Genomic DNA, 26,450 nt, shown 5'->3' on the forward strand with positions numbered 1-26,450 from the left:
ACACCCAAATTCTGTTTCTAAGGTAAGCAGCCAGGAACCGAGCCCACCTGACAGGCGCCGCTGAAAAAAAATTCAATACTGGCACCAAAAGAGTTAAACCATAAACATTCACTTTTTCTTTTTATTAAGAAAGCATGCACAAAAATAAACTCGTGAGACCACGCCCCTCTCTCCCTGACCACTGGCACAAAGCACGGGGGGCCACACCACGCTGGAGGAGCCTGCAAGAACCCCCTCCGGGACAGGCTGGCATCACTCCCCTCCCCACAGGCGTTACCCGCACACCCTGCAGAGCTCCGCGCCGCCCACTTGATGCCTTCCCACGCACTAACAACGCACATTTACTTCAGGGGCAGAGGAACGAGGCTAATTTGCACACTGACCGGCATGTATTTACATATGCAAATGAGGCGCAACTTAATACGCAAATGAGTCAAATATGCAAATGAGGAGCACTTGGATACGCAGGAGCAGCCATCGTGGTTTGTTTTTCTTCTGGTGGTGTTTTCAGATTTCCACGGGGATGGCTCTCAGTAACATCCTCTGCAAAAGCACTAACGGGCACCGACTCTCATGGCTGTCTCTGGTGCCACTTTCCACAGAAACCCATCGCATATGCTTCCAAGCTGTATCATTCCCATCCTGAGGCAGCAGAGATAAGAGCTGACTCCATGTTAAAGTTGTCTGGGATTCCTCATTTCTCTTGGAAACACTCAATGACAAACTCCCCCCCCCGAACACACACTTAAAGAAAAAAAAAAAAAAAAAAAAAAAGAAAACAAAAATGTCCCCCTCCTAATACAATGAGACTCTAAGACTCTGTCCACTTCCCTGACAAAGATCCAATTGGCTTATGCCTACCGCAAATTTAAAAAGCAATGCTACTTCCCCACCTTCCTGCAGTCAGAGTAGAGGTTATTACTCCCCTGCCCTAGGTCTGTCAAGCAGCCATGATGTTTTATTTCCACTTTGGTTCCCTTCACTGGTAAACAGGGAATAAGGGCTGGGGGGAGGCTTTACAAAATATTAAGAGGAAACAAGAGGTTTGACAGAACAGAGCTATACCAGAAAAAAAGGGGAACACAGGACACAGCTTTGGGGAGGAGGCATCTCAACACTTACTACTGCTCCTGCACCTTTTCCACCTTCCTGCTTTGCAAGTGCTGACAAAACTCATCCTTCTGGATTTACACTAGATTCCATCATCTCCCCAGCTGAACTGCAAGGGGTCTGACCCACCCTCCTCCCTTTTATACTACACTGTTTGCCTGTTCAGTTTAAAAATCTGCCCCACTTGGTCCTCTGTCTTCTAATACGCCTCTTACAAAAAAACACTTGTGAGGGCCTCTCAGTTACTCGACCAGAGGGTCCAGCCCCTTGACCAGAAGTCCCCTAATTCACCTCCACTCTGAGCAGCAGCTTCCTCTTACCACCATTAGCCCATTCACAAAGTGGGAACCACTGACTGTGAACTTGCACCTACGCAACAGGACTCCTGTTGATGGCTCTCTCAAACCACAGGCAAGGACAGTCTCCAAAGAAATATGAGGGGTGGAGGGCCAAATAACAACTGAAAAAATACTGATGGGAGAAAACTTCCAAATTTGCATATGCAAGTAAGAGCCTCACTACATATTTTGGAGAAGGGCTTGGAAGGGGTGGGGGGTGAAATTAAAAGCTCTGGGGAACAGAATTTGCTGAATTACGTGACACCCCTGACTGCTTCTTTTACCTGATGGGTATGTAGACTTCATCTGGAGACTGCAAAAGGCAGTGTAGAAAATAGGTCAGGATTCCCTCAAAATCTCTCTCAGTCCCCCCAGATGGCACTGCATTCTGAAACCCAGCTTCTCTGCTGAAACACCATCTCTGCTACATTCTCCTTTCTCCAAACTCAGGTCACCCTCCCAGCTCAGCTCAGCTCTCCCTACCTCAGGGATTACCCTCTCTTTATACCTGGGAACTCTACTGCTTTTCTTGCTTTTCCTGGTGCAAGAAAGTTCACAGAGCTAAGATCACCCCTCCAGTGTCCCTTTAGCCCCCTGACCTTTACAACATTTACGAAACAACATAACTACAGGCTCCCAGGGTCCACTAGGCTCTCTCACTCCAGTAGCCAATACAACAGATTCACCGGCCACCTTGAAGGGAAAGAGGGATTGTTAAACGCAAAATGACGGAGGCAGAGAAAGATGCACTCGAGGATTCAGCCTTCCGAGGTCTTTCACGGCACCAAGGACACATTTTTCTGCCCTCCGCAGGGCGCCACGCAACATAAAAGAGCTGATCTGATGCGTCTGAGGCCACCAGAGGAGGGGGAAGGCTGTGCTCAATTATTGGTAATAATAATAACAATAATAATAATAAACAAAAGAAGAAAAAGAAGATAAAACAGGACGCAAGGAAGGATTATCTTCGGCAGCATCTTGCGGTGGCTTCTCTGGCGGAGATACAGAATATATATCTATATACAGGCAAGGCAGGGAGGCTGGGGAGGGTGGTGCTGGCACCATTGACCCCACGTCCCCCTCCCCTCCCGCGTCCTTCACAAGGACGGGCTATCAAGTCTGTAACTCGCTAGGTGATCAAGTCCCAGTCGAAATCATCGGGGATTTCCTCATTGGCACCTGGAGGAGGCCCTGGAGGCCGAGGAACCAGATGGTGAGCTGAGCCAAAAAACAGAAGAAAGAAGAGAAAGGAAAAAGAACAGTTAGAATAAAAAATGTCATGCTTTTTCACAGTGGACCCTTGGGCAAAAGAAAGCAGAAGGGGTTTGGGCCTTCTCTCTTCCAATAGTCTAACAAGCAAGAACACTACTGGCATGAATTTCTCCATCAGACAGCACCTACCAATATCTGTAGGTGATCTGCTGTGATATTCTCCCCAGCAGCTTCTACGGAGGTCAAGTTTCAGCCTTCTTAACTTTCTTGACAGCTGACTGCTCATAAAGCACAAAGGACTTTATCAACAGAAGCTTCTCATGTAAAATTGCCTTAAAGCAACCAGCTGAGGGTGAGGCTGAGCTAGAAGTCTATTTATGTGAAGAAAGAAATCAGGCCACTGAAATCCTAAACCTTGCCAGAGCTATGGCAGAGCCGTAAATGGAGGGTCCCTTGCAGTCCAGGCTCCCTCTCTACCCTCAGTGCTCCATTTGATTAGTAAGTGCTTTGGGAGAAATGCACAAAGGGCTTGGGAACCAGTTCTTTAATGTTCATTGGTATCATATGCCTTAATATCACCCCTTACCTGGGCGATTATATCCCGGAGAGTCCTGGGTAGAAATCTGGTACATAGGAGATGGCCCAGAGAAGAGATGGGGAGGCTGGGGCTGACCATAGGAGTTCACTGCAAACAGAAAGAAAAAAAAAAAAAAAAAAACCAAACTGTTAACATTCTGGTCAGCTGTCTTGGCCCTGACTGGGTGGCGGCTCAGACACAGAGCAACTCACTCAGACCCACGGGATACTGAGGAGATGTTCAGCTGTTGGGTCCTAACTGCAAGCTATAGCTTGGTCGGGGATCCTGTTCTTGAAACCAGCAGGAGTTTCTCTATTATTATAAAGGACGAAAATTTTCATCCAGAAACACCACAAGCTGGCTCAGTACCATCCATTTAGTTCACTACTAGATGACATGCCATCACAGTTCTATCAAGACCATGATATCCTCTGTGCTCTCCTCAGAGTGCATCCTCCTGCTCCTTCTCCAGTCAGTATTTCTCCAACATGGATGCAAGAGCTTTCTTCTTTACAGCTCCTACAGCTCCTGCCATCTGGAACAGCAAACTCTCTACCTTGTCATTCTCCTTTCTGTTGGTCACCTACAAAAACCACCACCCCCTTCTCCTTTTATGGGTTTACCTTTTAAATATATTTCTGCCTGGAGAGATTGCCTCTCAATGGTATGCATCACATAACAACAGCCTGTCTAGGACACAGCCATAGGACATCCTCCTAATCAATAAAGCCAGGGGAAGCTGAGTTGCTATGAACAGCTCTGACAGCCTAGCCCCGAGTTGCTTGGTGCTACATTGCCTGGCAAGGCTGCAAGTAGTTTAGGATATTCACAGAATTGGGCCTTCATTTACGTGTCATTTTAGTCTCCCTCCTAATTACCCTGGTTCATGGATTGCTCCTGTTTGCCACTGTTCAGGGCACAAGAATCAGAGATTCGGGGGGGCTGCTGTGGGCCAACCAGATGAGGGAGCTGACCAGTCTGGGTAAGGAAGTGATTAAGGGAGTCACAGAGATTGGCAATATGGTGTTGATCCAGCGTCCAGTTCTTCCGCTCAGCCTGGCGCAGGCTCTCCATCAGCTCTGCAGGGGACAAAGGACAATGTCAAAGACAGCACTCACACTGTGGTCTTCCCTGCAAAGAGTTTCTGTTTTCTACCCCTAAATCCTACCTTCTCCCCACAAACCCAACTTCAACACTTTGAATCTGTCACCAAATTCCTAGAGAGCTCCGTATCTAGGATACTGTCTCACTGACTCACGTAGGAGAGGGAAGAATAGGAGGGAAAAATCTCAGTTAGCTTTCTGACATGCTTTTATGAATTAATTCCCCCTGCCCCAGATTTCTGCAGTGCTCAAGTGCTTCCGGGTCTTTAACAGAACGCATGAAGTAGGACACCTCATTTTACAAAGGGAAGAGTTGAATCACTGAGAAACCCATGGACTTGACACAGTTACACTGAAAAAATCGGGGCACAGCACTCACATAATTCTAGATGATACCCCTAGTCACTGAGTCACTAAACCTAGTCACTAGGCCAACACTGACCTGAGAATTGGGAGTGCTCAATGCTAGACCAGTTCAGCCGGTTTACCATCTTGAAGCTTTCCTTCAGGGAATCAATGTTGGAGCACCAATCAGGGGGAAATGCTGGAATGAAATGGGGACAAGATTATTCGAATACAGACTGCCCTTTCCCTCCACCCCTTAATATAAAACGATTGGCCCCTCTTCACCAGTAGCTAGAAATCCTTTCTCCCTTAGAAGACCCGGGATGGTGCCTCCTTTTTCATTTAGCACCCCTAAACAGAATGCCCAACCCAGTGTGAATGTATCCTCCTTTCCTTCAGTAAGGAAGCAACTTCCTGCTCGGATTTCAATCTTAACTGGCTTTCACCCTTTTACCCCCACACAATGTAGGCACTACTTAGGGAAAGCTCGCTTGTGGAATTTCTGTCTGGGGGCTCCTCACTGCTTCCTTTTCCGCAGCTGTTCTTTCCATTGCCTTTGACTCACCAAAGCCAGCATTGTTGATTGAAGCCTGTGACTGCTGCTGCTGCTGGTGCTGATGTGGCTGCTGCTGTGGGTGGGAGTGTGGGTGATGTTGTTGATGCTGGTGGTAGCCTCCATGCTGCATTGGGGGTGGGTGCATGGACATCACTGGTGGCGGGCCATAACCTTCACCACCCTGCTGCTTTGCCCCTTGGGATGGGCAGCCCTCTGGGGTTGGAGTGTGGAGTGGGGGAGCAGCACCCACTGATGAGGGGCCTTGCTGCTGCTGCTGCTGGTACATGTAGTAGTTGTGGTTGGAGGGCTGCATGTCACCAAGGAGAGAAGAGAAACCTGCCAAGTAACAGAAAGAGGAGGGAGCTTTAAGAGATACCTGGATCAGACCTCTGCTTAAATTGTCCGTCTCTTAATTTCACACTGCTCATCCTGCTATTTATGAAGCTTTCGGAGTGCCCTCTACAGGCTGCCAACAACTATCACCTGCATAGTTATGACCTCACTGTGCTCCAGATTCTGTTCAAAACAAAAGGCTCTACAACAAAGACCCAGCAGGATTTAAACTTCCAGTACAGAGTTAGACACTTAAATTCCTCCCTAGATTTTTCCTGTATTTACCAAAGTAACCCATGTTGTCCTGAAACCTCATGCATGTTGTTTTCCTAGAAATGACCATTAAGCAAACTTAAACAACAAAACATTTAGAAAAACAGGTAACTTGATAAATCTGACTTGCTGTTTCCAAAAGCTCCCTTCAGTTCCTGTCTTATAAGCAGCTTGGTTGGGAACCTTCACAATTTTTCTCACACAGATCATTAAAGGTCACACATTCTACTGCTTTTGTACACAGAGCACATTGCACACATCAGAGCTCCTTTATTAATTTCTATCCTCTTTTATTTCAGGCATCCCCTACATGCAAGAGCATCAAGTGCTCTCCATTCTTCCCCACATCGGCAGCTCAGCATCTCTCTTATGTCTGCTTCCACAGTTCATTCTCCCCTTACATTGCAGAACCTCGGGGGGGCGGGGGGAGAAATCACAGCAACAGGCATTACATGCCACTAACCTGAGCTACCCATTTCTTACTTTGAGCACCTTACTTCACCATCTGCAACCAAGCCTCAGTTTTTCACTAGATCCAAAAATCAACCCTTAGAGCATCCTACTACTTCAATGGGGCAAAAGGATGGATACTGCCATCCTGACTCAAAAGTTGTCCACAAATTTTCCTCAAAACCTGCAAGCTGTCCTAGACTACCTTCAGCTGAAGACTTGGGGAAAAAACCACAGACTGCTGCTACATTTTTACAGAGGCACACACTGAGTCAAGGCACACACTGAGTAAAGGTTCTTTTCTACATTTTTGTAGCTTGCCCATTCTACAACACCTCACACAACAGGCTCCTACTAGGAATCCCAAGCGCCAGCATGATGAAAGCAGTAAAAGTAATAAATTTTTATTTCACTAAGCTACAAGTTCAGGAGGCTCCTCCTAAAGCAGCAAACTTTGCCTGCACTGTATGATGGCTGACAGCATAGGTGAGAGGATCATCTAATAATATATTCCATTTTACACCAGACTAATACTTAGAGCGTTTAAAGGCGGGAACAACAACTGTAGATTTTTTTTGAAAGTTTTCCGTGGACATCTCAGCTCATCCCTACAGCCATTGTGCCCTCTGGTGGCTGCCTCCTCAGTCTCAGAAATGCAAGCTAGGAATGGAGTTGGAAGGTCTCTCTTCTTCCGTGTTCTCAATCCACAAAGCTCAATCCTCCAAGGCCTTGTACGATCCTAGTTTTAACAGATCTGGGCAATGACGACTTTCCACTCTCCTTCTGGAGAAACTCCACATGCAACAATCCCCTCTCTTTTATGGTTTCTAGCCTGACAGACTGTGAATACTTCTCCAATATGCTTTTCTTCAGGACTTCGTTTCTCTAAGCTTCTGCCATTTTAGTATTTGCTTTTGTATCAACACAAGGTATTTTTAAATCATTATCCTCTTTATTCTGAGAGAACTAGGGGAAGCAATAGATAAAGGACATGCAGATTTCTTATCTGCTCCTGGCAGAACTAATTACAGCGCGCCAAAGAAGGAAAGGCTGTTTGCACAGGCTCCTAAATGACGAAAGATTCGAGAGATACCAAGGATAGAACAGTGGACAAGGCTGTGTGGGCAGACACCTGCCCACCCCGCATGACGCATATAGTTACTCACCGTGCTGAGAGGAAGATGATTTCTCCAGCATGGATTTGTAGAGATTTCGGAAGGACCAGCTAAGATCCTGGAAGTTGATCTCGGAGTAGGAGAACTTGAAGTCATGGTTGGCACTGTACAGCGGGGGTGGCACATCAGCCCCTTCACGGCCCTGCCCTCCTGCTACAGTAGAGGCAACATCCACAGGCCCTGTACCCTGCTAAGGAAGGCAGAAGGAAGGCCTTTAGCTTCTACTAGGTTTTATAACTTCAGACAGAGATCCAGAGGCTAGATACAGGTAGAACATGCACTGATATCCCATATCACTTAGCTCATCTCCCAACAAATGTTCCCAAATGCCATTTTCCTTGAGGAAAAACCAACACCCTCCCTATGCAGCATATCCTAGCTCCAGCCTTTTCTTCAGCTATCCAATACCATTATGCCTTTATACTTATCCCCATCCAAACCTTTGTTAAAATTCACTTCCTCCTTATTTTCTGTCTCTGCAATTTCAGCTTCTTCCCTTCTTTTTATTTTTGCCTCTATATCACCATTTTCCTGATTCCCTCTCTTCTCACCACTTTGCTTTTCCATTCATGCACTCCTTCCCTGCTCCTTTTCCCCCACCATAAGGCTTCTATCCTTTTCCCTGCTGCTCACCTGACTGTAGTTGGCAATGGGGGTGGAGCTCTGGAGCGACAGCTGAGGGGTGGCCTCAGGCGGCAAAGAGGCTTCTGTGCTGACTGGAACAGCCCCTCGGGGGCTTTTACTTGCCTCTTGCTCTGGGGAGTCTTGTGGTATCTGTGGATGAGGAAGAAAGAGAAAAGGAAAGGAGCAAAAATCAAAAACAGATGGAGAAGTGAAACTGCAGATGGGAAGCCAGCTCCCCCACTGTAGAAGTTAATGGCTTAGAAAAGAGGAGGACTGGGCCTTAGTCACTGAAGAGTCACGATAAAGGACCTTAGCAACAACAGCCAAGCGACAGGACATACACACTAGTTCATTCAGTCCTAGCCTCCCCATCTGTACACCCTGCCCCCCAAAACAATACCATGGTGCTGGAAGGACTCCTTGGAACAAGAAGGGAATTCCCCCTCCTGCTCCACGCTGTCTGGAAAGAACACCACTCACGTCATCATCTGGAGGATGCCGCCTCTTGCGAGATATATCTGGACACGTATCTATTGTCCAATAAGAGCCCTGGAAAGAAGACCCATTGGTAAATGCATGGTTAAATCAGAGAGCTTTCTGAAGTAGGGGGTTACTGACTTGAAAGAATGCAGCACCAACTAAACATTAGGACCAGAAGGACCACCCTCCAGAACATCAGTCAACCACAACCTGGGTGTTGGAAAGAGACTCCTCTCTTGCATTGGGTTGTATTGAACAATGAGGTGTGATGCTACGGGTGGAAGGCAGAATGCTCTACATTTCCATCACTCCGAGACAGGACACCAAGAGCAAAGGATGTTTTGATCCAAGCTAGGCCAGCTCTTTTGGGCCTGCACACCCCTTTCAGTACCTTCCTCACAACATGAATTTGTTATTGACTGATAAGAACCAACTCGACGTTCAGATTGGGCAGACAGATAGGAGGATGGCTCTTATTCTATGCTTGCGAGACTCCACTTTGATTACTGTGCCCATTTAGGGGATTCCCAGTGCAAGACACACTAAAGTGCTAGAACGCATCCAAGAGGGGCCACCATGACGGTTAAGAACTAAACCACACAATGTACAAGCAGTTCACACAGAGAGATCTGTTTATCCTGAACAAGAGACGGCTAAGGTAAGAGGATCTATCTAACCACTGTCTTCAACTGTGTAAGGAGATTATAAAGAAGACAGAATTAAACTCTTCTCAAATATGCACAGCACAAGAATAAGAGGCAATAAAACACAAGTTTGGGAAGGGAAGCAAGGGAAATTACAATCAGGTATAAAGAAAAATTTATTCACAATGATGGTGATGAAGCACTAGAACAACTGCCCAGTTATGTTATCTTCATTCTTGGAGATAATTCAATACTCAACAAAGACCTCAGCAATGTGATCTAATTGTCCCTGTCTGGGAGGGGGGTGGGGATGTGTGTTGACCTCCAGAGGTCCTTTTCAACATAAACTGGTCTATAATTTTGCCTGTTGTTTTCTGAATAAGCATAAAGAGAACTCCAGAGTGTGATTTAGCTCATTTTAACCTCCAAATCTGAATAATCAGTGACAAGCACAGGACAGGTTTTCATTACAAACCCAGCTCAACATGAATCATCAATGAACACCTGCAAACATATACACCAAAGTCAGTTAGGATTTCCCGGAATAAGTCATATAATCGATAGTATTTTTGAGCAGTGATCTTCAAAGATATACTACTTCCATTTACAGATGCCAACTGAGAACCACTTAGTCCTTTAGATATAACCTGAAATAAAAGGCCTGAGCAAGTGGCCCTTTCTCGTAACTTGGGGGGGGGGGGGGGGGGAGAGACAATCGAGACAATCTTTCTGTCTAAATACATAACTTCTTGTGCCCACCATCTCCTTCTACTTGTTTGGTTTTTTTTAACAGTAATAATATCTGCATGCCAAGATGCTAAGTCTTAGTTTTGTTAGCAATTCCCCTTTACGATCTATATGTACTAACAGACATTGATTAGCCCTTACTTAGCAACAAATTCCTAGATTCTTGAGTTTTACTTGTAAATAATTTCTACAGATTTGAACTATCTGATGGTGACATTTTTGCCCAACACCAAATGTTTTGCAGTCTAAATAGCTAGTAGTTCTGCTCTCACTTCCATAGATCTTGCCTTCATGAAACCCGTGATGTCACATCATAGTCCTTTCGTTCACCAGCAGCCACTACGGTCTTTCATAATACAACAGGTTGGATTAGACCCACATTTTACACAAAGATCAAGAAGAAAAAGAAACAAAACTAATAAAGTACATTCAACCCCCTTTTTCTTTCTTACAGTATCTTTAAAGTCAACCAAAGATAACAAAGAAAAATAATTGCTAAAACCATTAAGGCCCCTTTAAAGGTTCCCTTTAAGTGAATGCTTCTGTAGCCAAAGCACTGCAGTAAGTCTTACTATGCTTCCATTTTTGCTTACACTTTAGGTTTCAAATTCCAACCATGAGTTAGAAAGGGCAACCCCAGCTCATTCCCTGCAGTTTTAAATTGCTTGCCCAGGAGCACGCGGTTTTCTTACCTTCCCAGGATCATCTCTTGGTCGAGGCACCTTCCGAAAACATTTATTCAGAGAGAGGTTATGACGAATAGAGTTCTGGTGAGAGAGTAAGAGATACAGGTAAGCGCTGCAACAAAAACATACAGCCTTCTGAGTATGCCCGCAAGCACGTAGAGAAAATAGAAGGATGGTGCGTACTCAAAAGCTGAAGCTCATTCCATATACCCAGAACAGAGTAGAACAGAAGCTGTGGAAAGGAGAGGGATGGATTAGGATGAATAATATGGGGCTGAACCACCTATACATCTACAGAAGATGCAATGAAAATAGTAACACTGTGATGCAGAGGTTAGTAGTGATGTGGGTTTTGTGGGGTTTTTGGTTTGTTTTTATTGGTTGTTGGTGGTTTTTTCGCACGTTCCTTCTTAAGGGACCACCACACACATACAACAAAATTCTCAGAGAAAACGGGACTTCTGGCTCTGCATTTTCTCCAGTTGGTCAACTTAGTTTCACATCTATCTTTTTATTTCGCTCAGTAACAATATTTGCAGAGCATCAAGCAAGTAAGTCTTGTAATTAGACAAAAAGGGTACTTTAGTGATGCAAGTGCTCACCTTCCAACCAATACCAGCATTTTTGTAGTAGGGAAAGTTGTCACAGATCCAACGGTAGATCTCACTAAGCGTCATCTTCTTGGCAGGTGATGAGTTGATGGCATACGTGATCAAAGTGGCATAGCTGTAACGTGGCTTTCCATCTTGGTGCACTGCAGCCTCATCCTTACTCAGGGTGGCATTGGGATCTGTCGGTGAACCTGGGGGACACTTTCGGGCAGTCCCTGGAGGTCCTGCTTGTGAGGAACCCCCTAATTTTTCAATAGTAGCCCTTAAAGTAAGCTGTGGGAGCCAGTCTATGGAAGTGAGGCTGCTTTCCAGGTCAGAGGCCATGATGCTGGAAGCAGGAGTATCTGTGAGGAGAAAGGACCAGAAAGGGAACTCTTGAGATATAAACAAGGTGAACCCTAAGAACAGAAAAATCCATTTGCGTTCCTCCTCTGCTTCTCCCCCTATCACAAATACCTGTGTGAAGATCATCATAGTTCATCTATCTTATTCACAGCCAGACAGAATAATCCAAAAAGGCCTATGACTGTGTCTCTGGGACAGTGCTGATGGTAACAGTCTCACCCAGAGCATCCCAACTGTTCTCAGGTAAAGAAGTAAGATCTGTTCAAAGGAAGTGGAGCCTTTTCAGCATCTGTATCGTATTCAGTCCTTTACTACATAGGCAAGATAACCTTGGGGCCCTTCACCAAGATTACCTGTAATCCAGTAGGTTTACTGTGTCAGGTAAGAGGAAAATCATAGCTAAAAGAGAATATACGAACCACAATTTAATTACATCATCTGGAAAAGTCAGGACTGTCTTAATTTCGGGGAAAATTAATTTCTCTCTAAGGCCTAGCCTCTCTTTTTGCATCAGGTGACATTACAATGAATCCTATTCCTTAGAGCTAGGATTGAATATCTCATTTTAAAACACAAAGATCATGCATAATACTATATATAGATAATTGCATCTACCATGTTGAGGTGGAACAGACTATATTAGGCTCATAATAGTTAAAGCTTTGCCTACCATAACCCATTTTTCCTAAATATAAATACCATTTTATTGAATTAAATTTTGCTTAATTCATAACATAACAGGCAAGTATTTTTCCCCAAATCTGAGACGCAAGAAAAACTTACTCATCCAAAGTCACACAACAGGTTTGCCACAGGGTGGAAACAGAATAAGGACCTTTCCTCTCATAAATATTATGTATTTTCCCTCATAAAAATACAACACACCTTTCCAACATGGGTAGCACTTATACCTAGGGTTTTCTACTTAATTATTTAATATGAAGAAAATATTTAGCAGCATGAACTTGTATGAACTTGTACACTTAGCACACAAACTTGTATGCCGTTTTTTGTAGTAGTCAAGGCAGCAGAAAGACCATCATTCTTACTCATAATTGGCTGCATCACTATTCTAGGCGCAATCCCTTGAAGTCTGGACTGAGGTAGCTAAGTTTCCATGGCCACAACCTGCACTGCTCTGCACTTAGTCTTTGCATAAAGAGAAGAATCATGTCTCAAAGGGCTGCAAGTTCTGCATCTTTCATTTTTAAAATTAATCTTTTCAGAGGATTAGATTATACTATATTCGAGCATGCTAACACATACAAAAGCTGAACACACAAATACACGTGCACGCGCACACTTATGTGCACACTCATGTAACAAATTAAACACATGCACACATGTAAGAGAGAACAGACTGACATGAACACACTCTGCTTAGGAGAGATTCATCAGCAGACACCTCCCACCAAGTGCATCACTCAGATGAGTGGATCAGATGAGACAGGGAGACACCCATCTGCATGAATACCAATTAGATACTCATTCTAAAAATAGGTATTTGACAATAACAGAGTGTGGATGCACAGATCCTGAGACAGATGCACCCAGCATTTTGACACAGAACCTCCCCATTCTTCCCCCACAACCATATGCATTATAACTTGCAATTCTGCACTGCAGTGCTCTCATAGCACAAAAGCACTTAAGAGTCTAAACTCCAACACCTTTGCATGCACTAAACCTTTCAATTTCATGCATGTGCTCATCACACCTTTTTGGGCTCAAACACCTACACAATACCCAAACAAAATCCATCCCTCAACCACCACAAGCAGTGGCTCCAAAGCCCTGGGCTCAGAAGACACCTCCTAATTGCACAGCTAACATTATCAGTCATACTCATATGCAGGCACAGACTGAAAAGTAAAATTGCAGCCCTACAGTATCTGTATCAAGTTGAACCTTTTTTCTGTTTGTGGAGGAAAGGAAAAGCCCAGCTGCTACTAACTTATCTATCTACTCATCTGCCACACTATCACATATGATAGCGATGACTACTTGCTACACAGCTAACTAGATGATCAGAGCCGCAAAAGCCTTTCCATTATCCACACTCCTCAAGTTGTTATTTATTGAATATAGCTCTTTTTTGGCTGAATTGATCTAATCTCAAACATTTTAAATTTAAAGAAAAAAAAAAAAGTCAGCACTATACCTTCCTGAATTATACAAGGGAAAAGCAACAATGTATTTTTATCCAGTGGGGGACGGACAGACATCTGAGGTATCCATGTAACTGAAATACAGCTATATTTGCATGGTAACTTTACAGGTACAGCCCTCACTAAAAGTAGTATTCAACTTCGGAGAACACAAACATGAACTAATTATCAGTTAAATGCTTAATTTTGTAAGTGTGCCTCATAAATTTTAATTTCCACAGTGCAACCAGAGAACACATTACTGCTGCTTATTATATGCATGTTAAACCATTGTGAAATATCAGTTGTGCTAACAATACAAATCCAAAGTAAAATAAAAAAAAAAAAGGGGGGGGGGGGCGCCTGGGAAATTTGTATTTAAGACAAGCACAGAAATCAAGAAAATGAGGTTATAAAAGCCTATGGCAGATTAAGATACCAATCTGAAACACCAGAAATTCAAGAAGCAGAAGAAAACATTGCAGTTTTTCACAGAACTTCAGATTTGCTCAGGTTATACCAGTAAAGCATTTGGGATGATTAGTTAAGCAGTAAAACATAAGGTTGATATGCAACACACCCATCATCAAATACACAAGCTTTTGTGTATTAGTGTAAAATACACTTGTCAGGGAGACAAGCAAGGTTAGAATTGGGTCACATCACATCCACACTAAGAATCTGAACATTTTCATTCCCTGGTTTATAAAAATCTTTGACAAGAAAACAAAATCCCAAAATCTTAAATAAAAAAATTCTGTATGTACAAATGAACTAATTGCCCAGTACTGAAACAATTACTTTTCAGTAAAATACAGCAGCTTTTTAAGAATATATACACTAGACAGTAATACAGGACAGAAAGTGCAGACTCAGACCCAATAGCAATCACATGGGAGATTTCAAACCAGCAGAATAAGATTTTATTTTTTTTCCAACTTTGAACTTAATCATGCTACTGGATTTACAAGGCTGTATCCTGGCAATATGGGATCTATAATAATCAGGCATAGTAAAACCTTAGGTAAGGTGGCAATTCCAGAACACTGTCAGTGCAAAAATAATTTGGCGTAATTGGCTACTAAATTTTTTGAAAGAGTACTTACTATAAGAGTAATACGTGCTACAATTTGTGCTGCATATCTCATTCACCTGATCCAAGCAGTACACCAGCTTGACACTACTTAATGATACAATAAAACAAGACTACAGCCAAACCAGAGCAGCTGATGATTCTTCCAACTTTCCCTTCCCAGTTTATTGCCTGGCAAACCTTCTTTGAAACTCTTCTCTTATTATCCCCCTCAAACAAAGAAAAAAAAAATATACTAATGACTAACAAACACACTGAACTGAAACCAAGGGTGTTTAGAAAAAATCCTACCACGTTAGCAAGCCAGAATTAACTTTGAAGAAGTAAAAGGAAGTCGAAGCCCAGAATTCACAATCTTCCACTTTACATGGTAAATGGTATCTGTTTATGTTTTTGGCTGACTTTAGAAACTTTAGTAGCCAAGTCATAACCACGATCAACAGATGGAAATTGACTGCAGAGTCTTCATTTCTCAAGCACTAACTAGTTCCACTACAACCCCAAATCAAGACAGGTCAGAGAGATGCAAAAACGACAGCCAAGCACTGATCCAAAACTACAATTAAACAGGTGAGAATTTGTCTGAATCGTAAGAAAAAATTATCAATCATTAAATAAAATCCTAGCATTGAATACCTTTTATAACCATTAATTCACTTGGGACTAGTAATACTTCACTACAGCTTTCCAGGAAAGCTACTGCCTTCCTTTGAATATTTGCAACTAGCAAATCAAACCTCAAGCTGAAATTGCAAGCCAGCCTTCTGTCTATCAGACAGTACCATCCCTGACGCTGGACTAAGAAATGTGTACTTTGCCCGCCCTGCTATTTTGCAAATGCTCGCTCTAAGCCAGTCAGATCTTATCCAAGATTACCACTACTATGTATCAGGACTGAAAAATGTATGAAATGTGGGGAACAGCACTCTAAGGGTCATATTGAATTCAGTTAATAAACATTTATAGCCTGAAACATTCTCTTAGGCTGAACTCAAAAGCTGGCTAGTCAGAATCAGTTACAACTGAAGCAGAGTCATACAATGAATGAAACAATGCTGTGCACAGCCTAGAGAAGATGCACATTCTAGAATATGTCTCTACATTTACTTTTCTATATTTATTTTCACTGTTGCTTTATTTGCTGCTATTTCAATTCAATTAAACACTACTGGCAAAACATTCAAAGGACACTCAGCTTCACCTTCTCAACATAAGCTTTGAGAAGGAAGAAATGCATAACAGACTACCAAGCAGTGAAAGACATTGCTGTAGAACACCTATAAAAATAAGGCCACTTCTAATTAGTTACCTGAAGGACAGATCCTGTGATCTAACTAACAATATCCATCTAATATACTCAGAGAAACACCTAGCTTCTAAGGTATTAAACAAACAAAAGAACTCGAACTCAACAAACTGGTAAAAAAGAATCACCTGACTGCAATCTTTCTGAAACAGAAAGGTGAGCGTGATGCCAGAGGAAACTGCCTTAAAAAGTAAGGAAGCAAAGTAACACCTAAGAACACCACATACATGGAGAAACAGACAGCTTCTACTTTGATGGAAAAAGGCAATTTTGACATACTCATGTAAATTACACATGCAAGAAACCTGTATTCTTATGCCATTACAGAAAGGGGAAAAGAATCAATCAACTCCAGCAGGAAGAGAAATTTGCCATTTTAAGATATGCCTTCCCTCAAAAACAAGCAGGTGTGAACTAAGAGGGCAGGAACATAACACTTAAAAATCTTATCTCGTCTAAGCAAACATTCTCACTGAGAGGTATTTGTTTCATGTAAGAAATCAATAAAAAGGATACTGATTATCTGCATAGTCTGAAATTGTTATCCATCATTAGGTAACTACTTGTGAGAAGCCTTCAGGAAATGTTTATGTTTCTGGAATCAAATCCAGAAGGAAAAGAGAGGCTGCTGGGTATTGTTCATATAAAGAAACTTAACCTGGACGGAGCGCTAAGTGTCATGTTAGCATATCGGCAAACCAAAAGAAAAGCACTGCAGTTTGAAAGTATACTTCTGTCTGCAGTGCAGTATGAAAGAGGGAAAACCAGTCCCTGAGGCTGAGGTAAGAGAAACCATCATACCCTAGAACCATGTTTCCCTTATTTGGGAGCAGTAGAACAAGCCAAAGAACATTTTCCCAATAAACTATAGGCTTGCAGATGTAGTAATAGAGGGCACACAGTTCTCGCTAGTCATAAGCCACAAAGGTGGGGGGGAAAAAAAAAAAAAAAAAAAAAAAAAATCAACAAAAGGAAGCTACTGTCACCCAAGAGCACACAGCATGGTATCACCTGTATGAATACGAACTGTCACGATCTGCACCTGTCCATTGCACAGAGGTCTAACTTGACACCCCTACCCTTGCACTCTAGTGTGCAAGATGGAACGGCTTTCAATGTTCGATGCTATTGCATGTAAAGTAACACAGGTGGTATGGAAATTATGGCATCCTGAACTGGAAATTTGCTAAAAGTTACAACACAACACACTAAGATAGTACTGAAAAATCAGAGTTAGAGGAAGATGAAAACTTTTAGACAGGTATAGCTTAATACAAATCAGTAGACTAACTGGTTTGTTAGAATTAAATTGTTATACAGATATAGTTTTCCTTTAACAGAATTCTCACAAAATAAGGTTCATATTAAGTTGCAAGGAAAAATAAAAAAAAAAGCAAATTTTATTTCATAATAGTTACTAATTACACAAATATCATAATAGCACATTTTAATATAGGACCTTTTGATTACCTCCATTTCGTGAAAGGTGCACAAGCAGAGTAATAATTTTGTATTTTGAATTTAGTGAATGAACGGCACTGACTGTGCGTGCATTCATGGTCCTAACGAAGCATGATGTCTTATGAGGACTATAAAGCCACCAAAATCCCCATGTTGGAAGTGCATCAGGATTCAATTCCAAAAGCAATTATCTACTAGTTTTGTACGAAAGTGACAAAATGGTATAGTTTACAAAACCTGACCTGATTATTTAAACTTATCAACAGATAGCATTACAGCCAAAGTCTAAAACATTCTCATGTCCAGGGAAACAGTATCTTTACAGGCATAAAAGGCCAGGATCAAGCATAGCTACTGCCTTGCCGGATTTTAATAAGATCAACTAATCAAATATTTTTGTTGTCTGCTACATAAACACACAGCAAAAATGCATTGAGAAATACAACACAAACATTGCAGAGACCCCTCAGACAGTCTGAAAATAGGTGTTCAAAGTTAAGATTAGTTTGCTTATTTATGATGCTGCCTAAGTGAAAGTGGGGAATACATAACACCTGTCAAAAGAAACAGCAAATGATATTGAGAATACTGGTATGCCTAAAATATTTTGAGACAAAAATTATTTTCTTTGTAATAAGACTACTATAAAAGAATTATTCTAATAATAAGCCAAATGTCCCATGACAACCCTCCCAATAACAGATTTGAAGTAAAAAGTAAAACAAGCACTTCGAAGAAGCACAAAGAGAATACATCACCACAAGAGAAATGCCTCTACAGCATCCCTCCACCCTCAGTACCACTACACAATATTTTACCATTGGAAGTAGGAGCTGTAATTTTAAACACAGGAGAAATCGTTGGCATTTGCTTTAAGAATATTAACAGAATAACTATTCTTACACTGAGAAAGGTATTGCGTATTGTTTTTGAAACAATTCAAATTTATGAGCATATATCTGGAATGAAATTTTCCCTTGGAAACCAGGAAGTCTGTGGTAGAGAAACTGTATCTAAGAGAAGGTATTTCCCTCAGCCTTGCAGGAGCACCCAGGTTGAAAAGAAGGATTTCAATTTTAGCTACCTATCAGAATCACATCCAGTAGTAAAGCTTCAGTACAGGATATACAAACACTGATACGGTAACCTAGACTGTCTCTGAAATAAGAGACAATATCAGAAGTAGATCAGCATGCAGAATATCTTGCTCAGAAGATCTTCACATTGTTGCAAAGACAGGTACAGAAACACAGGTTAAAAGAATGGAACAAGCACTTAAAAATTAAAATTGTATTCTTATTCCCATTAAAAAATGGGTCTATCAGTGAAAAATGGCTGTTAACCTTGCAGTTTAATAATAGTAACACTACAAAGCTCCTATGTAAGAGAGCTCTCAGGGCTAAATGAATGCCAAATGAAAATCTGACTGCAAGTAGTCAGAACCTGTCCACCAAAGGCTGAACCACTGAAAACAGATTAGTCAATATGAACTCTGCCATAGTTGCTGAAACAAGCCACAACCCATTCCGTCCCACTTGTGGAAATGGGTATCAAGCACTAGCAAGAACTATGTGCTGAATTCATAGAAAATAAGGAAATTGGTATCAAGTGCAAATTAGTTGTATACCACATGGCCAAAATGTACATACAGCAGATACTCCCAGAGTTAAGATTACCAAAGCACTGCAGAATAGCCTGTTAAAGAGGAGTGTGGAAGCAAAGTGCAGCTGAAATGGAAGTTGGAGAATGATCAGAAGAATCAAGTAATACTGCGTGAAGCTCATAAATTAGGTCTCAACCACTGTTTTAACATAATTCCTTTTCATTATTCTGTTAGCTGTTACTCTGAACTAAACTGACTGAACTGTCTTCCAGAAGACACACCACCTGACAGCCCCTAGCCAGGCTCACAACTTGTAAAGATTTGTATCAAGCCTGAAGGTCAAGAGGATTCAGAACCACACTAGCAAGGAACACACCCATTAACAGCTTCTTCTGGCTTAAAACGCTAGTATTGCTACTTGGTTTTTGGCATCCTACTAATAAAACGCTTCATTTTATGTGTCATACTCAAACTAAATCTCCTGTTTATTTCCTTACAGAGACTGAAAGAAGCCCCTTTCTTCCACACACGTACTTGCCACAGTTGCCACCTTGCAACTGCGAGTAAATATTATTCTGTTCCAACCCCGACCTTCCTAACCTGAGATGTTGTGTCTTTGCTTATGATGATCTTTATTTACTTTTGTAATCGTCCTTCTTTACAAAAGAAGTCAGGGAGAGGAGGGTACATCTAATAAGAAAACTATCTCGGAGTATCATTCAGACCTTTCGAACGATTTTCAAATATGCAAATAAGTAGTTTCCAGTATGTGCGGCCTCTATTGGCTGGCAATTTTCCTATATATATATCTCAAGGTATGAGTCAGCTGAGGAAGAATGTGAAGAGATGCTCATGCAAGAAATGGAAAAGCACAATGTCCTGCCTGGGTTGCTGGCAGAGTAAAGGACAATACAGTAAGAGACAGTGACAGATAGGGGAGAAACATAAATGTGCAGGCCCCTTAGAGGGAGTACAAGGAGCGGGAACCTTCTGTGGTGGATGATAGCCAAAGAGCAGGCTTGTCAAGGAGGAGATGGCAACATGTCGAGAAAACATGCCAGGAGGATAGCTTCAGTAACTGTGTTTTTAACAATACAAGAAGGTAACACAGTTGTCAGAGGCCAACAAGAACAGCTATCAGTAACTGAATTGGCAAATGAAAGAGAAAGCATAAGGGTTACCCAAAGAGAAGAAGAAAAAAGCAGCAGGAGATTTGGGCCATGAAACTGGAAGATGAGTCCCTATTCTGTACGTACAGAGCAAGAAGACCGCAAGAAAACCCATGTTATAGGCCCAACTGTGGTGGCCTGTTAAGGTGGGTATACCAAGTTGCATAATTTAATATCACTGGCATGAAGGAGGTAAAGAAAAGCAAAGAATACCAGAGGTGGGTCTTTCTGCCTAACTTAGGAAAAAAAAAAAATGGAGGAAGGTAAATAGCTTAGTGCAGAAGCTACTTAATGACTAGAACAGTAGGAGAGAAACCAGGAAAATACTGACACAAAAGTCAACAGAGGACAAGATTTCAAGACCGGGCATGATCAAGTGTCAAAAACGGCAGGGAAGCCAAGAAGGATGAAGACGGAATAGCGACCCTGAGACCTGGCCAAGAAAAGGTCATTAGAGATCTCAGGAGAAGCTTCAAGGGAGTCAGAATATCTATACTTAAGTCAACTTAGAAAACAGTTCTAGGCTGCAGACATGGTACAGGATCTTTCAGTTCTGGAGTCACAGGTCCTTCCATTAAACAAAAACTAATTGGAGCATCACACTTTCACTGTTTCTTAATGCCACAAAAAGTGGCATATAAAGGTTTTGATTTCTACATCACATTGTAATTAAGGTAATCAACAGCAAGAAGAACAGACAGCCTTTATAAAGTACTTTTCATCCTTATACTTTGGAACCCTTATAAAGGATCAATAACCTATTCCAGAACAAATGGGAAGCCATGCATGGAGAAGTGCGCAGCCCAAGGTCAGCCAGCAAAGGAGTAGAACCATGCAAAGAAGACAGGACTCTCAAATCCCAGAACAGTTCCCTACATCCAAAGCTTGTCTGCTTTGTTCAGGTAGAGATAAAGGGAATTTCAGAGGTAACTTTTAGCAGCTTGTTTATTTTTCTCTGCAAGTTCCTGATGGGGAGGAAGAATTGTTTTGGTTTTACTTAACAATAGTTTTCTGGGGGAAACTGAGAATTCAGAAACTTTGCTCCTTTAATTTGTGACCGCAAAGAGTTCAGATTCCTTCCCAATTATTCAGATTTGAACTTTTAACAGTAATTACATATTTCTGCTATAATCAGCCACAGACTTTAAACAGCAGAGAGCATAAACAAAATTTGAATTGCTAATTGTAAAAAAACAAAAAAGCAAATATTTTTTTCCTTGAGGTATAAAAACTCTCACTCATCATCTTCCCCTCTCCCTCATTACTGAGTCTCTCTTATACATAAAAAAGGGCCAAAAAAGAACACATAATCACTTTTTTCTTGACTTCACATCAAGCAAACTGGCCAGCTTACAAAGATGAGGAATAAGTTACTGGGCCTTGCACAAACTGTTCACCCCAGTTCTCAAAACCATGATCCTGAAGTGCTGGAAGGAACCAGAAAATGTAACTCAAGGGTTTTTCATTCTATCCAACTAAAATCCAGCTATTCCTGAGGACGGGAAGGGGACACGGGAGAAGGGTGGATGGGAGAATGAAGGAGTCGGATTATGGAGACAAAGCACCATTCCCTAGCTCCTAGCAGAGCTGGATATTTTCAGAGGAACAAAATTCTATTTATTATATAATGGCAAAAAATGAAGAGGTTTCTTGACATAACCTCAGACAAAAAACACTATGTGTCCACAAGCATATAATCCAACGAAAGCCAAACCAAGAACAGGTCAAAATGCAGGTATGAAATAGTGGGGCCTGTCAGATGTAGTAAGAAAGAATTCCTGCCAGTGAAGAATCCTAAGAAGGAGACAAGGGACACTTGCTTGATGAAGAGAGAAGCAGCATTTTAAGCTTATAGGACCGCAGGACAGAATGCCAAAGGGACAGCATGGAAAATGAGATGCAAAGAGCAGTACAGCAAGAACTGGGAGGAGGAGTGGGGTGTAACAGGAAATGAGAGTAAAGAAGTAGTCAGGGTGGAAACATGCTGGGCCTTAAAGGTGCAGGAAAGGAACCTGACTGTGACGATGCTAGGAAGCCCAGGCCAGGATTCAGGAAAGGGTTCACAAAGGTCAGGAACTAGCAAAATCTGTGCGTTGTCTACCTTTAAGACGCCAACTCCAAGGTTCATAATAGGATGGGGCAGGGGATGGGGCAGGTCAAAGATGGAAGGATAAAATGACAGTCTAGTCCAAATCTTGGCAAATCACCACAGGACACAACATTAAATCGTCCTAAACTCTGCTGCAAAGTCTCCAAATTTTGAAACATTCCCAGTATTTTGCATTTTCATTTCAAACTTAAAATGAAAATTTGCAGTTAATTAATTGTGAAAACATACTGCAGCATGCTTGCCTTCTCTCAGTAACACATACACAGACTGCCTTTAAAAGTGAAAACCTAAGTACAGGGCAGAAATATGTTATATATTTTTAAGTTAATCATATATCCCTTAGAAGTAAGCAGGCAACAAAAACAGCAGAACAGATAGCAAGTAGCAATACTGACTCCTACCAAGATGATAAGCATTTTGGGGTTGAACACATCAACTGGATATTCTTGCTAAAATAACATGATGTGCAGCATCCAGCAATACAGAGATTTAAATGCTTTTCTTTAGGCTTCAGAGTTAACAGAACTGGAGAGTTCAAGCACTTCAGAGATACCACTTTAGGCTGTCTATTAATCTATGCCCTACTCATCTTGTCAAAGTTGCCTTCCAGCACGAAGATGCTAGAAACAGTATTTTTTTTAAGTTTTAATTCTGAAGCGTCACTCAACAACGGATTCTGCAAATGGAATAATACAAAACACAGAGGGTTCTGTGTGAAACTCACTGGTTACAATTCTACCCAAGGCTAGGAGAAGCAAATGGAAAAAATAGTCCAAAAGCATTTCATCTTTTGGTTGCTAATGACCGACACATAATTCCTGTCTTACAGCTGCGTAAAATGAGACAATAAGCTCAGTCCTGCTCTTGAGGGACAGCTGTCTATATCACAGTTACTATTAACCATACTTCCTTTCTGACACTTGAAGTGCCAAAGATGCAAACTCTGATGCAGACTGAATCTCCCACTATATGAAGGTCAGCTGAAGTTTAGGAGAGGACATAGTAAGGAAAGATACCTGTACCTCTGCAGTAAGAAAAAAATTCTCCAGAGACACTTGCATTCAGCTGTATTTTTACAGAGGGGGAAAAAACCAACCAACCAAAGTACTATACTAGTCACAATCCTGTCTGGGACGGGGAAATTATATCCAAACTCCTCAAACTTTATTGTGTTTCATTCCAACATTTCTGACTCCTTATTCTAGCCTAGAAACTTGCCTACAGAACCAGATTTCAAGATAAAACCCAAAAACTTACAGAACACATATTTAAACATTAATATAACCTCATGATCTTTCATTAACGTAATCCTTCCCCCACAACTCTCTAGACTTTCTCATTTCATTTTACTTAAGTGTTTGACCTGACAAATGCCACACACACAGTTCTCAGATGGAAGCAGAGTGCCCATAGGACAGGATCAGACTGCTTCAACTTAAAAAGTCAACTTTTGGAAGCATGAATTTAAAATTACAAACCCATACAAGCGTATCAAAGTGTCTCTTTACTCAAACATTGAAGACTCCATTGCTTGTGTTGAAGTCAACTCTATGTTCCTGAGCATTTACAAGAATTAGGCTATTTACTTAGGTACCAAAATGTGGTTTTTAAAGTCTAATTTTAGGTGTTCAGGTTTAACATTCCTAATGTGAAGTCCTAAAGACATAGCACTTTCATTTAAACGGTCTATAAACTACCTTGGACTTTTATGAAGATAAATAATATCCTCCCTTTTTCTTTTATTGGATACTTTTTTATAAAGTAAATGGTGCAGAACAGCTGCAGTATTCCACCTCAGAAGAAGCTGCATTTTTGCCTGTAATAAACATTTGATTTAAATACCATGATCAAACTGAAGAGCTATGGTCTCAAAAAATTATTCCCTTCCTTAAATTTATCAGTATGTCCTAGCTTTTGTATAGTGTTTTAGACTATGTGATCTTCAGAGCAGGGATTGTCTTAAATTTTGTGTCCAAGTCAGCACTCGGTACCCTGTCAGCAATTGACAAATAAACAATAATTACCCTACAGCACATGACTTTCAGCCTTGTATGTCTGTTATGAATATTTAAAGCTCAGGTAGCAAATACAAAATCTTAATATTTATCATTAATAACAAAGAAAAAAACCTCTTCATATACAGAAAGATAATTGTTGTGGGAGAGCAGAATTTTGTAAGGCTGGCATATATATTCTGTAAAGTGCCCTGGCATCCATCAGAGCCAAAAGCACTTGAAAAACGGCAAGTCATTACTGCGAGGAAGTGGGCAGCACAAGGTAAATTAACCTTAAGAGCCTGAAAAGTCAGTTACCCCCTTGAATGTACAAAGGCCAAAATGCCTGAGTTATCTCTTCACTTCTGCTAGATAACATAGCTGTACTCAAAACAGGCTGATTGCATAACTACAGGGCAACAGGTAGGAGGGTATCTAACAGTACCCCCAGAACATATGTACGCTTCATGGTTCAGCCTTCCCTTAGAAAGAGGCACCTTCTGAAGCTATAGATAACTGTCAAAATTGTCTGCCAAAATGGGGAATCACTTCGGAGGGACCTGGCATCTTTTGTCTGATCTTGCTAGCAAATTACACCAAGGAGTTCCTTCTTCAGGGACTCCCGGTTAACCATTGTGCTCCCAAATGGATTCCAGAAGGGTTCCTGTCCTGGCCAAGGATCCTTTGATCTTGGATTTCCTCACTGCTATCTCACTGGAGAACAAAACCAGGAATATCTCAAGTGAGATATCCTTAGGCATGATTCTTCTGCTACAGGAATCTGCTTTGGCTTCATTTGAGATGAAGTCTCCCTCGGACTTGATTTCTCAGGAAACCGCTACGTTAGTGTCAGAATACTCATTTGTAACTGGAAATTAACCATCTCGTTTACAAAAAGCAGCCAGCTTGGCTCACCACGGCACTAGCATTAGGATTCACATTCCTAGCCCCTGAACACAGCATAAAACACAGATGAAGACTGGTGGCAGTGGAATGGATTCTTTTAGCTTTCAGAGTAGGTTCCACCAGCACCGTCACAATTTTCATTCCCAGGCGCCTGAGCACTACAGAACCCTCTCTCAAGGGCACTCTTTGCAGAATTCACCCCACAGCCCCTAGGTATATTAGGACACACATCTCCGAGTACTAACACCGGGATCTGTACATTCAGCTCCCAAGCACAGCAAGGTCTGCATCACACAATAATTTTATTCCCACAGTTACAAGCATGGTAAGAGACCCACATGAAGAACAACTGACATTCCAACCCCACAGGTGCATCCTTGAACACTAGCACTACAAATCACTGCTCCTGTCTCCTCAAGGCTTTTTTGGCCAGTATTATCCTTCTCAATGACCCCTACATGACAAAAATTAATTTCACACCAGTGATGATGAAGGCTGAGCCCAGGATGAATACACCAGTGAAAGAAAGTAGAAGGGAAAGGGCACAGAGGTTTCCTACAATTAAATAGGTCTAAGGTCTCCCCTAAGCTAAATAGTGAAGGAATCAGGACAATTTCATATAGCATATAAGGAAGCTAAATGACAGAGCTAGAGAAAGACACACAGAAAAAGAAGCCTGGGGACCGGTTCAGAAACAGCGAGAGAGAAATTATTAAAAGGAAAGCAGATACAGTGAAAGAAGAGATATGGAAAGCAAGGACAGAAGGCACAAGAGAAGGACATTAGGAATAGAGAGGTGATACAATGTGGTCACTCACTCTGAAAGATTTTCTGGAGGGAGGTGGATTATCTTCCGTGCTGGTTTCTGGGGTGCTGTCCTTCAAACTCCTTCTCTGAGATCCATCCTCAGAGCGTTGCTGTCAGCTACTCCAAGAGCTTCTTCAAGAAGTATTTTGAGGGTGGAGGGATTGTGGATGAAATGAGGATCTTGAGTATTAAAACAATCTCTTTGGGATTGTCAGTCCCCTAAAACTGATAATTTTATCCCAGGA

The 26,450-nt window shown here is 41.8% G+C and overlaps 1 protein-coding gene across 2 annotated transcripts; it reads right to left on the bottom strand.

Annotated features, from left to right (window-relative positions):
* Nucleotides 1–93: 93 nt before the first annotated feature.
* FOXJ2 (forkhead box J2) lies at nucleotides 94–26,450 on the bottom strand. 2 transcript variants are annotated; one of them, XM_086465233.1, is made up of 11 exons: nucleotides 26,217–26,450; nucleotides 11,256–11,608; nucleotides 10,660–10,734; nucleotides 8,577–8,645; nucleotides 8,106–8,246; nucleotides 7,464–7,662; nucleotides 5,251–5,577; nucleotides 4,783–4,884; nucleotides 4,116–4,316; nucleotides 3,247–3,345; nucleotides 94–2,666 (listed from the first exon to the last, which is right to left on the bottom strand). In XM_086465233.1, the coding sequence occupies exons 2-11, from the start codon at nucleotides 11,586–11,588 to the stop codon at nucleotides 2,578–2,580; spliced, it is 1,635 nt and encodes a 544-aa protein (XP_086321359.1). In that variant the 5' UTR covers nucleotides 11,589–11,608; nucleotides 26,217–26,450; the 3' UTR covers nucleotides 94–2,577. The 2 variants fall into 2 exon arrangements, with proteins under 2 accessions (XP_086321359.1, XP_086321368.1); XM_086465242.1 differs by lacking the exon at nucleotides 26,217–26,450 and having other exon boundaries at nucleotides 11,256–11,626.

Source organism: Leptosomus discolor, chromosome 1, assembly GCF_034619465.1.
Source record: "Leptosomus discolor isolate bLepDis1 chromosome 1, bLepDis1.hap2, whole genome shotgun sequence".
Classification (NCBI taxonomy): Eukaryota; Metazoa; Chordata; class Aves; order Leptosomiformes; family Leptosomidae; genus Leptosomus; species Leptosomus discolor.

Coding starts and splice junctions, on each gene's coding strand:
- FOXJ2 (XM_086465233.1), bottom strand. CDS start 11,588: ATGGCCTCTGACCTGGAAAGCAGCCTCACTTCCATAGACTGGCTCCCA. Junction 4,317..4,782: donor TGAGCACTCCCAATTCTCAG/GTCAGTGTTGGC, acceptor TGTCCCCTGCAG/AGCTGATGGAGAGCCTGCGC. Junction 2,667..3,246: donor TCCGGGATATAATCGCCCAG/GTAAGGGGTGAT, acceptor TTTTTGGCTCAG/CTCACCATCTGGTTCCTCGG.